Source organism: Carya illinoinensis, chromosome 12, assembly GCF_018687715.1.
Source record: "Carya illinoinensis cultivar Pawnee chromosome 12, C.illinoinensisPawnee_v1, whole genome shotgun sequence".
Classification (NCBI taxonomy): domain Eukaryota; kingdom Viridiplantae; phylum Streptophyta; class Magnoliopsida; order Fagales; family Juglandaceae; genus Carya; species Carya illinoinensis.
Window position 1 is genome coordinate 20,851,283 of NC_056763.1, and position 17,187 is coordinate 20,868,469.

Genomic DNA, 17,187 nt, shown 5'->3' on the forward strand with positions numbered 1-17,187 from the left:
TGAATTAGGCAGAAACACTTGCCTTTCAAACATGTGCAAAATCATCAAATATATCTTCTTTTATAGATATGGTTCCCGCCACAGTGTCTCCAATTTTGTTTAATAGTCAAGAGAATATCTGTGTTTAAGTTTCTTGCTAACAAGGACACTGCATATTGGTGGTTTATGCTAAAACACTTGGCTTAAACCCATAAGTATTATCTTAAAATAGGTAATCATACTAAATGCAACGTCTGCAGCTTTTCCTTGATATCAACATCAGTTCCATTGTAAACTAATCCCATGTTACATCAAAAGGAACAAAATTGAACTACTTGCTCCGGATGTGTAATTGTGGAGGGCAAAACAAACAGGCTAGAAATAACGAAAGAAGCAAGCCTGTTCAAAGTTGAAACAGGGATGGCAGATTTGTTACCTCCATCCCTTCTCTCCTTCCTATTATAGGCTTTATCCAGTAGCCTCTTTCAGACGTGCAATCAGCTCATCCTGCACATGTGATTTGCATGCATCAATTAAGGCACAAGCAGAAAGAGACTGGGAATTTGAAAGTCCAATCCTTTTTAAACTGGATGCAGATAAAATTAAATTGATCCTTGCCTTCTTTCCTTTAGGGGAAAGACTTCTTGCCTTCAAAAGGGCACGAAGCCTTTCAACTGTGAAGCTCTGAAAGTCCCTACTAGATGCTCGACTGTTTGATCCTTCTGCATGTCCAACAGAAAAAAACAAATTATGATAAAAATGAGCAACGAGATCATTAATTTAGTAGGAAATACCTAAGTATATATCCAGCTGATTCAATAAATTTCCAACATCTAAAGCACATGCATCGTCCGATTGATGTTGGATGGCTCTATTCATTTTATATGGATGTATATTGTACAAATTGGATAATACAAAACAAGAACCATAAGAGCTTACCTTGTTGAGAACTGATTTGACTATTTGCTCTCTTAGCTGAATTTCTGACATCTGGAGCTCTTTCAGCAACCCTGAAATGATTAAACGAGGGTCCGTAATCAGACAGAACACTTTCAAATTTGCACACTTGCACACCAGGAACCAAATGAAAAGAGTTGTTAGGAAGTCTATGATGCATTGTAAATTCATAATAATAAACACTCTTGTCATTTGAGACAGAAGAGAGTTGATGCGTATTGTATAATTTTAAACCCTCAAAGTGGCACAAAGATATCTCAATTAAAAAAATACACACACAAGTAAACTTATAAAAAGAGGTCAAACCTTATTTTTCTGCAAAATGTGGAAAAAATTATCATCTGTAAGCTATGTTAGTAATACCTCTTTCTAGAACTCTCAGTTACATTTACACCCTTCACATCCTTTGAACTAGAATCGCCCTTCTGTTTTTTAAGCATGAGCGATCTGATCAATATGTTCTGTTGGCTTGTTTTTATCTGTTGGCCCTCTGGATGTACAAGAAAGAGAGACAGAATTTAGACATTATATTGAAGTAAAAGTATATGAAATTGCATGGACATGTTCTTTTTGAGAATTTAGATGTTGTGCAGAAAGTTGATGAAAAAGTTCCTAAATAAATCAGGAGGACAATAATATCACTTCAGAATAAGTTAATTTCTTTCATTTTTTTAATGACATGAAGAGTGAGAGAAAATGCATATGATATGAAATATCATCTTTTCTTTATCAGCATCGGGTGTCCAAGAACAACGTCCCGACTTATCCTAGGTGTGCACAGACCCTCGGCAAGAAGTTTCCCGCCAGTCTGATGGCTCTTAGAGATTATTTGCACCCAAGGGGCTTTGAACCTTAGACCTGGGAGGAGCATACCTCCAAGCCCAAGGCCTTTTACCACTTGAGCCAACCCCTAAGGGTTTGATATGAAATATCATCTTGGCAACATTTTGTTAATAATCTTCAAAATGCTAGCACAATAAGATCATATAGATTAAAGAAAACAAGCAAAAAACAAAAATAGATAGACCATACATTCTAATCCCCACAATTGTAGAACAAAATCATTTGAGTGTACCACTAGAATTTATTGGTTCAAACATTTAGAATTGCAACACAGTACCAATGCTTAACTAGTATAATTCCTTAAGTTCTGAAGAGTCCTATAAGGTCCAGAGATTCACCCCAATAAAGTTTCAAAAAGACCTTCAACATATACATGCAATCACTTAAATAAAATCTATAAGCATGTCAAAAGCATTTGTAATTTGATCCACTTGCCCAAGAGGGTAATGTCAGAGAAATAGGGAAAAGAAAGTAAGAAAACATGAATCCAATCACAAATGAGAAGTGCAATAGCTACAGTGAAAATTGAAGGATGGGACACCTGGAGGTGATGAGTCATGGTCACAAATATATACTCGCATCCCACCCTGAACAAAATTTTCAAATGTAAAGGTCAATGCTCCAGCGACAAGAATATAGTCAATTTATGAACATAAATGTATGAGAAAAATGAGACCAACTACATACACAAAAGAGCATACTATAAGAGCAAAAATTTTAAATGAAGAGGAATGAGTTTCTGCTGAAGTTGTTTCTTGTATAATTAAGCAAGAGATACACTACGTAAACACATTGCAAGACAGAAGGTTTACTTGACAAACAAGCTTGACCCTCTAATCATTTACAAACCGTCAACAAGGTTGGGGAAAGAACCTAGACATAGAAACTAAAGATGAATTGACCAGTTCTAATGGTAACGAGTATATTTTTCACAACTTTTTTCTTAAAAGGTCTTCTTGGGCTTCACATATTTGATCCATAAAAGAACCCATTCATTCAAATATGGCAGTAAAGTATTGTTGATGACAAGATCTTGGGTGTCCACGCAATGAGGCATTAGGCAACTCAAGCAGCCACCATAGAACTCCATCAAAATGGAAAAAACAAACTTCTTGTGTGATTGGAGAAAACAAAGGGCAGCATCTTGCCCCAGCGCCACAACCAGAGCCTTCTGGACAACATGCTCCAAATACTTTTTTACATTAGAAAGCATACTGAAATAAGCAGACCAGGTCCACATGAAGACACGTGTCATTATCTCCAAGGCCCTACAAAAGACTGAAGCTTCTCTCTTAACCCTTCTACATAAGAGCCAGCATGGGCAGAATGTTTGCAAATGCAGAAAAAAACTCCACCATCGTGCATTTGGAAGCAGTTCAATTGACACACATTAATTACCCAAGGTCAACTAAATGAATGTGAGAAGCTGATTCTTATGTCATCATATTGTCATATATGTGGGCTTCAGAGTCCGAGGAACTGAAAGGACCATGATCTTTTACTAATTTATATCTCGTTTATACACAGTATCGTCCTTTATCATTAAAGTTTCTATTTCTTTGAAAAAAGGATTCTGAAAGGTTACTTTCAAACCTCTTATTGTATCTTCAGAAAAGTTTTATCTGAAATTTTGAACTATATTCTCCCAGCAGAGTGATGCAGGTTCCATCCTTTTAATCCGTAACAGCTTATAAAGCAGGAAGCATGGAATGGAAAAAAAATAAACATCTGCTTACAAGTATCATAACCAAAACACTATATAGATGTAAAGCTCCGATGGAAGGCTCAAGCCACATGACATATACTCTAAAAGGATTAGTCAATGGATAAGGTATGATATTCCTTGGAGCCAACCAACTAATCCCAGACTTCTTGAGAGAATAGGCGTATCATCATTCTGGGAAAGTTCCATGCAGCAAAAAAAAAAAAAGATACATGCTGGGGAAAAAAGTCTTACAATCACCTTGGTTGACGGAGGTGCAAGATTTATCTTATGATAACGAATCCAACAAAAAAACAACACCTAATTGGCTTTTAAGACCTAAAAAGATACCACAAGCGACAGCCAACTTCGTCCTCAGGGAAAATTTCTCAAGAACAAACGCATCACATTGGATTTGAGGGCCAAAACACTAATTTTCTATTAACCCAATAAAAAAGGACCATGACCTGCTTATAGATCTAAAGACTAACTGCTTCAGGCTTTTGTTACCAATTCAAAAACAAACAAGGGGAGAAGATAGCCTTCTCTAATTCATCCAGAAGCCTACATCAAATATCTAACATTTCCGTTATCATAAAACCAGGTCAAACAGATGCCATATACCTAATACAACACCAACAAAAATGGCAGCAGATTTTAATGATTATTCTTTAAACTTTATGATATAAATTTGAAAAACAATACTTAACATTGATCCATAGCCTCAATTATAGTATATAAACTCAAAACCTTGCAAATGCAGCCATTTTAATAATGTGAACAAACCACTTGAAACAAACTACATTTTTACCGTACTAAAGATGATGCCTCACAAATCACAACCAAAACTAAAACCCCTTTCTCCCATAATTTTTTCAGTGTTTCATATACAGCTACAGTAAATAGTTGCAAAGCTATAAACATAAATTTTAGGATAAAATAAAAGGAAGTCACAGCAATAAATCACGTCTACAATGGATTCGTTTTACGCATTAATCACTAATAATTTAAATACATAAAATACACCCATTTGCGCACATATAATAAATCAACATTGAACCCTAAACGGCCTGTTTGGTTCCAGGGAAAACATCAAGATTTCCATTTGCGTTTCAAAACATACGAGTAACACACGTCGACAGCCAACTTAAATGCTTGCTTCGTCCTCGGTTAAACGATAAAGATTTCTATCTGTTTACTTCCGAAGATCCGAAACTACAGACCTTAATACTTCAACAACTTACCTCAAGATTTATCAGAAACCAAACAGAAGAATAGAGAAAATGGTAGGGTTTAAAAGGTTTAAACAGACAGAGGAGACAAAAGAGACATCACCGGATTTGAGGAGATGACGGTGGAGGAGAAAAGCCCCCGGGAGGGAAGGTCAGCGAGAAACTTGGAAGCTCCGGTAGACTTCGTATGACTCGGACCGGACGGCGGACAGGACGACGAGCCCGCCATGGCGCCTGAAAGAGGAAAGAAATTTAAAAATCCCTCGTCAAGCAGTACGGTGATAAAAGAGGGAGAGGGAGTCGAGTGCAAGTAAAGATTGGGCACTTCGAGTGCAACAAGAGTTTTTGATAATAAAGACATTATGTGCATTAATTTTTATCATAATTTTTATATATTTTATTATTGTGATTAGTTATATTATTTTTTAAAAAATATAAAATAATTGTCTAGTACAATGTATAATAAATATATAAAAGTGATTGTAAGGAGTGTTTTTTTAACACATATTTAAAAACTTTCCACATAAATTATATTAAAAAGTTATTGGTGTTTTATAATATTCTTTAAAGTTAAAATAAATCTCGTTATAAGTACCGACTTATATATAACAAAACTCATAACTCGCTTACATAATATAATTTGATTTAAAATTTAAATCTTATAAATTAAATCTTATTATGTAAGTAATGTGAATTCTATGCTCCAACACTGATTTTAAAATAGAATAACTCAATGTAATTAATCATACACTTGGACTCTTTTATAATTATTTTATAATTTTTTTCAAAATTTTTTTTTTTTTGAAAATGAAACACTGTTTCCTTAATTCAATAAACAGACAATTACAACTTCTGACCTGAAAATACAAGTCAAAATCTAACAATTTCTCACTCCCCAACCCACAAATTTCTTTACGGTTGATAAGGTCTTGTCCAATGCCTCCAGAGTAAAAGTCTGAAAGACAGACCTCCAGACTAACCATTTAAGAGACAACACTATGTTAGACCTCCGTCTAAGATAAACTACACAACTCTCCCTCCAAAGAGTGGAGTACAAACTCTACGGACCCTAAGTTCTAGAGAGAAACTCTATAGACCCTAGGTCCTAGAGACAATGTTTCCTAATACTCCCTTAATTAAACTAAATAAACTAAAATACATAAAACCATTCCAAAAATACAATGCAAAAAACTTAAAATAACTAGACTGGAGAAAACACTTGGGCCCAGCCCAAACAAAAGGTCCAGCCTAATTGCAAGTGGGGAACACGTGGGCCGGATTAGCTGAAGGAAACAAGGGACACTGCTAGGGTTTCATCTCTTCATCTCCCGCCGCTCCCCTTCTTATTTCTTTTCTATTGTTGAGTAGCCTCTGATCTGTGCCGACACTCGACGCTGACCCACTGCCAAAATCAAAGAGAAGGGAGGCCAACTGCCGTCGTGATCCAGAGCTGTTTCGTGCCATTAATTCTCTGTTACAAAAATAGAGCAGCATGCCTCTCGCCGACCGGCATCCCTGCCTCGCCTCGCCTCGCCTCAGTCCTTCACCATCAGCTTAGTGCCATCAAAACAGGGTAGCCAACCTCGCCCCTATCCAGATCCTCCATCCTTGGTGAAACCACCATGCTTCTGTTCGCGTCTCCTCCGCAATGTGCCACCCAACTTCGGGGTTTCGCTCAGTAGCATTTTCTTTATGGTAGCAAGTGTTCCTCTCCTCGAGACGGTGCCGTAGCTAGAGAGCAAAAGTTAAGCCGCCATAACCACACGCATCGACTGAAATTAACCAAACAAATAAACCCAAAACCAAACAAAAACTAGAAGAAAACGGGAAAACATGGAACTAAAGGGGGAAGGGAGGGAGGAATCGAGGCTCCCACCTCCCTCTAGGACGGTTTTCTGCTTGGCTGTCTAGAGAGAAATGAGAGTTTCTCACTCTTAGCCAAAAGCCTCCAGCAATTTCCAAATAAAAGTATAATTTATTTCAATTTAATTAATATATTCATATCACTTCATTTGAAAAATTTTTATTTATATAATTAACATGTATTTCAAATGGAGTCTTAAGTTAATTATAAATTTATAATTTTTCGAGTTTCAAATATTGAATTTTGATAGAGGCACCTAAACTCCATGTCTTTAGCATTTTATAAGATGGCAATATGTTTTTTATCCTAACGAGATTGTGAGACCTACTTTAGCAGTTCGTAATACTTTTTTTTTTTAATACAAAAGTGGGGTTTGAACTTGATTCTCCTATTTAGATACTAGACCTTATGTTATCTGATCTAAAAGATCTTGACATACCTAATGCATTTAAAAAACATATTTGTAGATATATTTTTTCATAAGATATTAATACCTTTTTTATCACAATAAAACCCATTTTAATCATCTCTATGGATTATCATAACAAAATTAGGCTAAACTACTAAATTAATCCATCTTGTCGTTTCACTTGTTAATAGTTTTGTTAAAGTTTCGTGCTTATCCTGTTGATTTGAACTAGCCTCGTTTGGTTGTTAAATTTAACTGAAATCAGCTTAATTCAATTTAATTTTAAACTAAATCTAACATTCAAACGCTTAATTTTAAAATTACTAAACTCATCTCAACTCAAAATCTCTTTACACATGGGACCGGTAACATTTTTCAACTCAACATCTCTTTATAGTTAGGACCCACGACTTTTTTTAATTTCTCATAAATATTTCTAAATTCATTTTAACATCTAAATACATCTAAACTCATCTTAAATGACCTCACATAACTTATTCCATCAATTCAGCTCATTACTATTCATAAAGAACTCAGTTTAACTCAATATCTAAACGCAGTCTTGACTATCAAATTTCAAGAGGTAATCAAATCATCCTCTAATCTTTTCTTAGTGATATTTGAGGTTAGAGATTTTAAAAAGTGCTTTTAATAGCCTAAAAGCTCTTTTAAATAATAATAAAAAATAGTATGTTTGATAAATTAAAAGATACTTCTAAAAATCTTATTCTACCATAAGCCTAAATATGTACTAAGTAATGACTAAAGACCTTTCTATTTTGAATAATTCTACTTATCATCCCCACACACCGCATCATATATATTTTAATTTTTTTTTATTTTTTCTATAACAAGTATGTGGTGTATAGATGATAAGTAAAACAACTCAATTAGTTTAACAAGAATAAAATAAAATTAAAATAATAAAATAATAAAAAATAATTTTAAAATATGTAAAATATGTAGTATGAAATGATGAGTAATATCCCTCGTCTTTTACACCAAGTTAGCATCAATAAACGTTTTGACACATTTGTTTATTGGGTCACATGCATTTGATATTGTTATTTGAAAAAAAAAACTATTTATTTATTAGGTCACATACATGTTATATTGTTATTTGAAAATTAAAATAAAATTTTATAAGAAAATAATAAACATAAATAAGGACAAAAGTTTAAAAGCCTTTCTTCTCCAAAATCCAAACCCTGACTTGTTATAATTCCTGCCAAACATTTCTTCTTCTTCTTTTGTCCTTTTAGATTAAATTGAAGCATTATGGTTTGGTAATATTACCCTATTTATACTAACATGACATATGCTCTGTCTATTTAAAAGGGAAAAAAAATATTATTACTATGAAGAGTAGGGAAGAGCCGAAGTAAAGAAGGATAAATCTTTGGTTGATCGATAAACTTGCGGGAAAGCAAAAATAGACATATTTGAATTTGTTATTCTTTATATATATATATATATATATATATATATATATACACACACATATTTGGGTAGGGGGTTTCAAACTTCAGACTTCCATTTTGGAAGCTGGGGGTAGCGCCGATCAGCCCACATGCCATTGACAAATTCGTTGTTCTTTTGATGCAAGAGATGATGTGCAAATCGTATTGTTTAATTTGTACCCAATATACATGATTTTTGGGTTTCGGGTTTTGTGTGCTAAGTTAAGTGCATCATGATTTTTGCATACAAATTTTGAGATAAAATATATGAAAAATTATATTTGTAAGGAGGTGTATAAAACACACATTTCATACAATTGATATGGCAAGACTAAATTTGTAAGAAAAAATTTAAATTTAAATCAATTACAAACTACGTTTTATCATATCAACAACATGAAAGATGTACTTTAAACACCTATTTATAAATAGAAGAACTCTTCTAAAAGATTCTATAAAAGTGTTGGTATCTGACAAATTGAGAACATCACTTCTTACGATCTAATATGGATCGAATTTTTTTCGATTACACATATAAGATAAGATAAAAGTTTAATAAAATATTATTAAAATATAATTTTTATTTTAGAATTTGAAAATTTTATATTTTTTATTATATTTTGTGTGAAAGTTTGGAAAAGTTATAATGCTTATATGAATTATATTATCCTGACCCGGCTGTCTTCATCTCTTGTCTTGGTTGGTATGTATATTTGTAATTCATATAATCCTGACCCGGCTGTCTTCATCTCTTGTCTTGGTTGGTATGTATATTTGTTATAGATGCTTCTTGAAGAAGATGGATCTCTGAGTAAGAGGGTTCCGTGATGCCTTCTTTGGGCTGCAAAATACCAACGATATATTTGGAATGGGCAGTGATCCAACCTGGAAAATGTTTGACAAGTACTACAACTCTTCGTCCTATAAGGGGGGCACTATTTTTGCTGGGTCAACATATTAATATTTGGAAACAAGGAAAGGATGCCGTCAAAGGTTGAAGTAAGGCCTGCATTAGTGGCCTTTTGAGGTCGGTTGCGGCATGGGATTCCACAATAATTGTGTGTGTAGGGAAGTTATCCCATATGAATTTCTGCTCAAGAAGCCGAAGCTGGACTTGCATATTTGAAATTACAGTGAAAAATATTACTTATAACTTTAAGATTTATAACTTATAACTTAAATAATAAGCTCTATACTTCAAAAACTATTTACTGTTTGATAAATATGTATTTAAAACATGTATTTAAACCACTTTTAAAGTTAGTTACATCAATTTTTTAAAAATATATAATTATCTATAAAAGCTTTTGATAAAAGCTTCATTTCGATGCTTTTTAAAAAAAATAGATTTTTAACTTTTTTAGATGATTAAAACACTTTTTATAAATTTACTAAACATATCAATTTTTCTTTAAAAGAACTTTTAAACATTTAAAAATACTTTTAAAGCTTTCAAACTAACTCCCAAACAGGCTTTTAATAATAATGCTGGGGAATTGGGGGTATTAAATCAAATGCCACAAACTTTTGTTTGGTTTGGAATGCATTTGCAGTTTGCATGTGACCAAGTCAAGCAGCAGCAAAGCGCCAAGTCTCGCCCCCAGCTGGCTACATAAATTTCTACGCCAACCACATCGTGAAAAGAGGAGTTCAGCTGTAGGCCATTGTTGTTTCTCCATTGTTGTGAATCCAAGGCGCACACAAGAACGGGGCTGTAGGCTGTGGGGCTTAATGGTATCCCAATGGCCATTGGATCATCCCCCACTGAATTGAAATTTGAATGACCCAATACAAATTACAAAGAGAGAGAGGTGCGATAGGAAAGATATTTGCAGTTTTGAAGTGTGTAAATTTCATCCAATTTATTTATTTTTAAATAAATAAATATAAAATTCACATAAAAAAATTATTTTTTTAATAGACCCTACCTTTGAAAAAACGGGGTACATGTGACTCGTACATTTTAAGACTGTATCAGTAATACTCAAAATTTAAATACTCATATGGGGTCCACATTATCTGGAAAATCCTACACAAGCATAATGAAATCATTCAATTCGATCAAACAGTTGGGGAGGATCTAAGGGCATATTCCTAGAAAATTTTGATACTTGCAGAAACCTCAGCTCTAGCTTAACAAAGATCTAATAGGTTAAATGCCAACATCCAGATATCCAGAATTTTGATCCGTAAAAGTAATAAAATACTTGGATCATTTAATTGAAGACGGTACTTAGAATTCTAGAGGATCCTGATCTAACATGCAATTTTATTTTGTTTCATTAATTATCAGGATCAAATTAACTTTTCATCAATGGCCCTAATGAATCTCCAATTGAATTATGACAATATGCATCTCACAAGGAGTGTGTTCACCACAGATTGTATTTGTTATGAGTGTCGTACATAAATTGAAAAGTTTGTTGCAATGCCCATATTCACTCTTTGGAAGAGTCGCTTAGTCCAATGGAATGGTACAATAATGGCAGCGGCAAAGAGAGGATGTGGGGGGGTCCAGGTGTTCTACAGATGTTTCAGACTTGGGCAAACAATGGATGGGGGTATCAACGTTGCCCTTGCAATAAAGGGATACCAAGCACAACAAGATAGATAACCTTAGCTCAAGTTATATGGGCCCTAAAATGCTCTCATGTAAAATCAATGGATGGATGAGAAGGTGCAATTCAGGCATTATTTTTTAGCCAAAATAATAATAATAATAATAATAATAATAAATTAAAATAAAAAAAATAAAAATCAGGCATTATTTCATTGGATTCCTTAGATAAAGATCCACCAGTTTTAGAGGAGCAGACAATGGCTCATTTTTTTGGGTCACATTTGCTGGATACCATCAAGCACGTGGGGTTAGGAGAATGCTGCCATTGTCACTTGTCAGGCGGAGAGTTCGTTGAAGGACAGATATAGACCATCTGCCACTTGAATAAATTTATGCAAATCCATTTACATGGTTATAATTCTATATATATATATATATATAAAGGAATAGAGCCATCAAAACCAATGAATGACTAGTAAATGGCAAGGATTTCACATAACATATTAGCTAGCAACATTTTCCCAGCCAAACCTAGCAAAAAATCACATAGCTACTGAATCAATATATCAACCAACAATGACCTGTTAAAAAAAAATCATATCCGCCAACAATGGATACACAGATGCTGGAATCTACATTCTACAGCTGAATATGTTTGAAGCAACACTCTGATGTGAAGTGCTTCTAGAAGGTTCAAATTTCAAACAGCAAAGAAAGAAGGTTTCAAACAGAAACTTTCACATTGACTTGCTGATTTTTTTTTTTTTTAATTGGCACCAGTTTTTTAAGAACAAAATCCCGACTAATTCCAGGAGTGCACAGGTTCTCGAGAAAAAGTTTCCTGCATTTTTTTTTTAATAATTAATAAGAGAATTTTATTCCAAGTAAATAGGCATAGCCCAAATACATAAGAAGTTTCCCGCAAGTGCACCTTGGGCAACTCAAGGGGAAGTTCTCACAGTTCAATGACCCCTAGAAATTGTCTGGACCTAAGAGAATTTGAACTTTAGACCTGGAGGGAGCATACCACCAAGACCAAGGCCTAAGCCGCCAAGACCTGGAAGGAGAATACCACCAAGACCAAAGCCTAAGCCACCAAGACCTGGAAGGAGCATACCACCAAGACCAAAGCCTTAGCCACTTGAGCCAACCCCTCGGGGATTAGGTCACGTTAAATTTCCCACTTCATGATACTTATCAAAAAAAAAAAAATTCCCACTTCATGATGATTAGCTCTCAGTTGAGCAGATGATTGATCCCGAGCTTCATGAATTCAGGTGTATTTGGGTACTTGTATTCACAATCTTCCTTCTTGTTTTCTACTACCCTTCTGAAACTATTTACTAAAATTGTAGTTTTGTTTCTTCCGACAAGGTCTTATATAAATAAAATGAGAACATTTGAGAAGAGGAAAATTAAGTTCCAAAAATTGATGAATAACTTTTCCTTACTCTCGACTTTTCCAAAACATGCCCAGCTGCAATTTTCATAGATCTTCCGAAAACTTTCAAAAAAACAGAACATAGGAAAACGTCTTCAAGAATGAAGCAATTTTTTTTTAATAAGAAAAATGTTTTTTTCACAAGTAAGGATGAAGAAATTAAAATATCAACTGTTCATAGTCTCCTATGCCATCCAAAGGCCATATAAAGCAACATGAAAAACCAGGCAAGATCTAAACAAATTCACTGTGGGGCATCATAATTTTCAAGAGTTCCTCCTAAGTGTCAACCGAGCTATCCACACCCACTATTTTATTGGAAGTCTTTGCAAACTCTCATCAACATAGAATTGGGATTCACAATCTGTACCCATGAGCATTGAATAAGAGAGATCAATATGCCTTAAAAATCCTTAAGGATAAGATAAACAATTATTTCACAAGCAACAAGGCATCCAAGGCATTTAAAGCAACAAAAAGATGAGTATCAAGTTGTTAGATGGTCAATTATGATGTGTTGGGCAGCAACTTCCTTAAATTTTCTGAAGGATGGACAATATGTCTATGCACGTTATGGGGGTAAATATGATGTGATGATTCAATGAGCCAGCTCCTTAAAGGACAGGCACGAAAAACTAGTTCATCTGCCACGAGTGAAATTCTTCTGTAGGTGACCAAAATTTTACACGACAAAGGTAGCTATAGATGCTAAGAAGCGTCCATTATGATGATCATTAACTACTTAACATAAAAAGTAGGGTGCATACCAATTAGGTGAGCCTTGCATATAGCCACAAACTAAACCTAAATGGTCTTCCTCTCTAGTGGAGCCCTTGACTTGAGCAAGATTACTTCTGTGACGATTGAGGCCTTAATTTTGTTGCACACGACAAAGCCCTCATAACTACTCTCTCATGTATTGTCCTCAGGGCCATCTCTAACTTTTCTTAAGTGCCACATCTCAGATTCTATCCTTCACACCTTAGCACTCATAAATTAATCAATTTAAGATTGCATTCCATAAGTTGTTAATTAGTATCAAAGTCCAAATATCTCCTACTTCCGAAAAAAATACAGAATTAATATGTATTTAAGTTTTTCCCGTGGCTCCGATCATACACCAGATATCCCAATCAGGAAGAGGCAGAAGAAGAAAGAACTAATACATTGAACTATGTTTCTGTTAACATCTCTTCCCTTCGTACACAATAATAAGCTTGTTGCTTATTCAACAGCACAAACACACTTAGAGATCGAATTGAAATAACAAAATATTAATGTAAAAACATAAACATGCCAACACAGCATGTATACAGTCAAGTAGCTCCTATGGCCAGAAGGTTGCTTCAACGCAAATGGCGATTCATGGCAATAAAATACATGAACACGTACAAAATCTAAAATCTATTACACATGTACATAGATTATTACAGTATATAGCATAGCATCCGTTTTTTTTTTTTTTTTTTTTTTTTTTTTTTGGGGGGGGGGGGGGGGGGGGGGGGGGGGGGGGGGGCGGCCTGCGGCAATTAACATTCATACAAAACCCATGCTCAAAGCACAAAAATAAACATCATATCATCAAGCTACATTTAACAGCATACCTGTTACAACTGTCCTCGTTTAATCCACTAGGAACTTTTTCTCCTCATGTGATGCAGAACTCGGGGTGTTCCTTCAAACAAATCCAGCAAAAAACTCTCCAAATCCTCCGCTGTGTACTTTATGTATTTTCCAGCATGTCTTCCACTCTCTACTAGATTCCCAAACCTCCCAAGAAATGCGCGGTAAGCTGGGATAACCTTTTCTGATATGGATATTCTGAGCTCTTCACGAAGTTGAGCGTCCGGGACCTTCCAAGCAGTTTGAACCCTGTAGATATCCTCAAAGCAAGCATTGAAATTCTTAAATCTTTCCTTCAGAGTCACCTTGGAGGCATTGCTTGAGCTCACACCTATCCCTTCATCCCTTAAAAAGGACAACGGCTTGCTCCAAGAAGCCCTAAGATAGCTCGTTGCGTATTGCCGTATCTGGCCACGACGCTTACGAACCCAATTATCGCCTAACAGCTCCCCAAGATCTGAACCTTTCACTTTCTGCACTACGTAGAGAGAATTATTTATCAGAAATACATATTGCAGCGCAGTATCCTCATAGAGTCTCGATTTCTCCTCAAGATTGGACTGTAGAGAGGATATCAATAGGACCAACCTACGGGCTAACGGCGACAATCTGAAGTTATCATTATCATTATCATTTTGCAAAGTATCACACCCATCATCTGGATTATTGTCCAGCAGCAAGTTCAGAGTATCGCTATAATCCACAATCAGCTTCACGTAATTCATCACATACCGCGTCAGTGGATGAATATCACCGCATTGCATCGGTTTCTTCGAGGTCTCACTCTGAACCGCATTCTCAAACTCTACAAACGTCCCAATGGCTGCCTCGCCCAGCCCCGTGAGCACCCCTTTCGCCTCAGCAATTACAAGATCATCGGTAACCATCTCCTCCAAAAACGGCAACCCGTTATTTATCGCATCATACATATCCAATATCCTGAATAATTTCTCGGGCGACCTTTTCCCGATCGCAACTGCCTCACCAAAATTCAACAGCTGCATCACACAACCTTTCACAGTCTCGTTGAAGCAAATTTCCTTGGTATCATCTAGGCCACTGAAAATCTGATCGCATAGACATTTCTCACCGCTGAGGATGACCTTAACAAAGATCTTTACAGCTTGAATCCATCTCTTCATCTTCTCGTCCAATGAGTTCCACTCAATCCTCTGAACCTCTTCAATGCTCAATTTCTCTATCCCCAAAATTGCAAGACATTCATCCAGGGCGTCGCGGCGGACGCTACTGTAGACCTGAACGCACTCCTTCTCGTAACCGGAGCGAAGCATACGGCTGGCAATCTCTTTCAGCTCGTCGACCGCTTTGGGATCAATCAAATCGACAGATACGTCGTCGCCCAAGCTGGCGCCGCGCTCGTGGTATGGCTGGGTGCCACTACGGTCCTCCTCGCTGAAGCTCTCGAAACCCTCGTAGATTTCGCCATCGTTGACAGGGAAGGAGAGCGCGGTCCGGCGGATCGAACCGTAGAGGCACTCGGAGTCGAGCGGGACCGTGTTGCGGATCATCACGAGGCGGAACTCGTCCTCGAGCCGGGACATCGCCAGCTGGATCGCGTTCTCGGCCCGGTCCACGACATCACTGTCGGACCGAACCGATAGCCCATCCATCAGGTTGAGAATCTCGTCGATGGCGGACAAGAACTCATGGGCCTCGTTGCGGGAGTCCTCGGAGTTGAGCGAGCGCCTAGAAGCTTCGAGGAAGCTGGAGTCCCACCGGAGAATGACCTTCTCGGCGGCGTCGAAGCGGTCCTCCTCGGTCACAGAATCCTCTCCGTCGATCAAATTGGTGATGTTCGAGAGCCGATTATCAAAGCTAGAGAAAATTAACAGCATGTCCTCTCGGACCTCTTTCGGGGTGTTGAGGCTCTTCACGATCTGCTGGGCCGTGGCCAGGACACGGTCCTCGCCGCCGCCGCCGCCGCCGGAATTGATACCGGTGGTGGTCGAGGCCATTTCTGGGCTTCGGATTCTTTAGGTCTGAGCCTCAGAGAAGGAGAAGAGGGGTTTAGCGTATTGCAAATTTTTAGGGATTTCAGAAATTTGGGGGTTAGGACATGGACGCCATTTCACTTTTTGTTTTTGCGTGTTTCGATCTTGTGGGAGAGACTGTAATGAAGACGAAGTCTTGAGAGGCGGCTGTGGACTTTGGCCCTCAGGAAGCTTTGGGGATGGGACAAGAGATTAGTAGGTGCGTATATTTATATTTATATTTATATTCTTAATTAAAATTTAATATTTCCATTACATATAAGTCTAATTAATATATAATTTATCATATTTATCCTTCTATAGTAATACTTAAATATATATATATATACTAGGTGGGAGTAACGTGCAAAGCACGTTTGTCTAATTTTATGAAATGATTATTTGTAAAAAATAATATATATTTTATAAAAATTATTGATGTCACTTAATAATTTAAGGCATATTGGAGAAAATAAAAAAATTAGTTCAAAGTATCATATAATCCAATACATGTTTATAACCTCTATAATTTAGCAAAGATATATACGAAAAATTTAATAAAAGTCTAACACAAACGGTAGTTCAAAATATGTGTCGTTTAATGTTTGTATTATAATTCATCAATTTATATCATCCTGTAGACAATCAATAGAGACAACATTGAAATTCTTATTTTGCCGTTGGTTGAGTCGATCAGGGACAATATAAAGTTAAAATATAATCTTTTTATAAAATTTGTGGTATAATATTTTCTATATATAGCATATATATAAATCATAAAATATATTTTGAAATTGTTGGCCGAATTTACTCTTTCTTGATCAGTTCAAGGATCACGGCCTTTGTCACGTGCCTATCATAGCAAGCCCACGTATAGAATATGACTTAGCGGAAGCTACGTCCTACTACCATGGAAAAAAAAAACACTTTGATTAAACACACTTATATTATCTATTATATGAGATTTTTAAATTTGGAATACTCAATAATCTGAATTAATGAAACGTATAATACACATATATTATACTTAGGGATTCACGTCTTATGCACCTAATACACGTGTATATGTTAAGGAGAAAGAGAAAAATATAATAACTAATCTTTAATTACTTATTATTATATAAAC

General features: G+C 35.9%; 2 protein-coding genes across 2 annotated transcripts; both read right to left on the reverse strand.

Annotated features, from left to right (window-relative positions):
- Positions 1-218: 218 nt before the first annotated feature.
- Positions 219-5,051, reverse strand: LOC122288827. Its single transcript, XM_043095617.1, has 6 exons — positions 4,817-5,051; positions 2,321-2,366; positions 1,300-1,426; positions 919-989; positions 598-701; positions 219-486 (listed from the first exon to the last, which is right to left on the reverse strand). Exons 1-6 carry the CDS (start codon positions 4,940-4,942, stop codon positions 448-450), a joined length of 513 nt encoding a protein of 170 aa, XP_042951551.1. The 5' UTR covers positions 4,943-5,051; the 3' UTR covers positions 219-447.
- Positions 5,052-13,693: 8,642 nt separating this feature from the next.
- LOC122289777 (exocyst complex component EXO70B1) lies at positions 13,694-16,270 on the reverse strand. The gene has a single exon (XM_043097051.1). It carries the CDS (start codon positions 16,044-16,046, stop codon positions 14,079-14,081), a length of 1,968 nt encoding a protein of 655 aa, XP_042952985.1. The 5' UTR covers positions 16,047-16,270; the 3' UTR covers positions 13,694-14,078.
- Between the last annotated feature and the right edge of the window lie 917 nt (positions 16,271-17,187).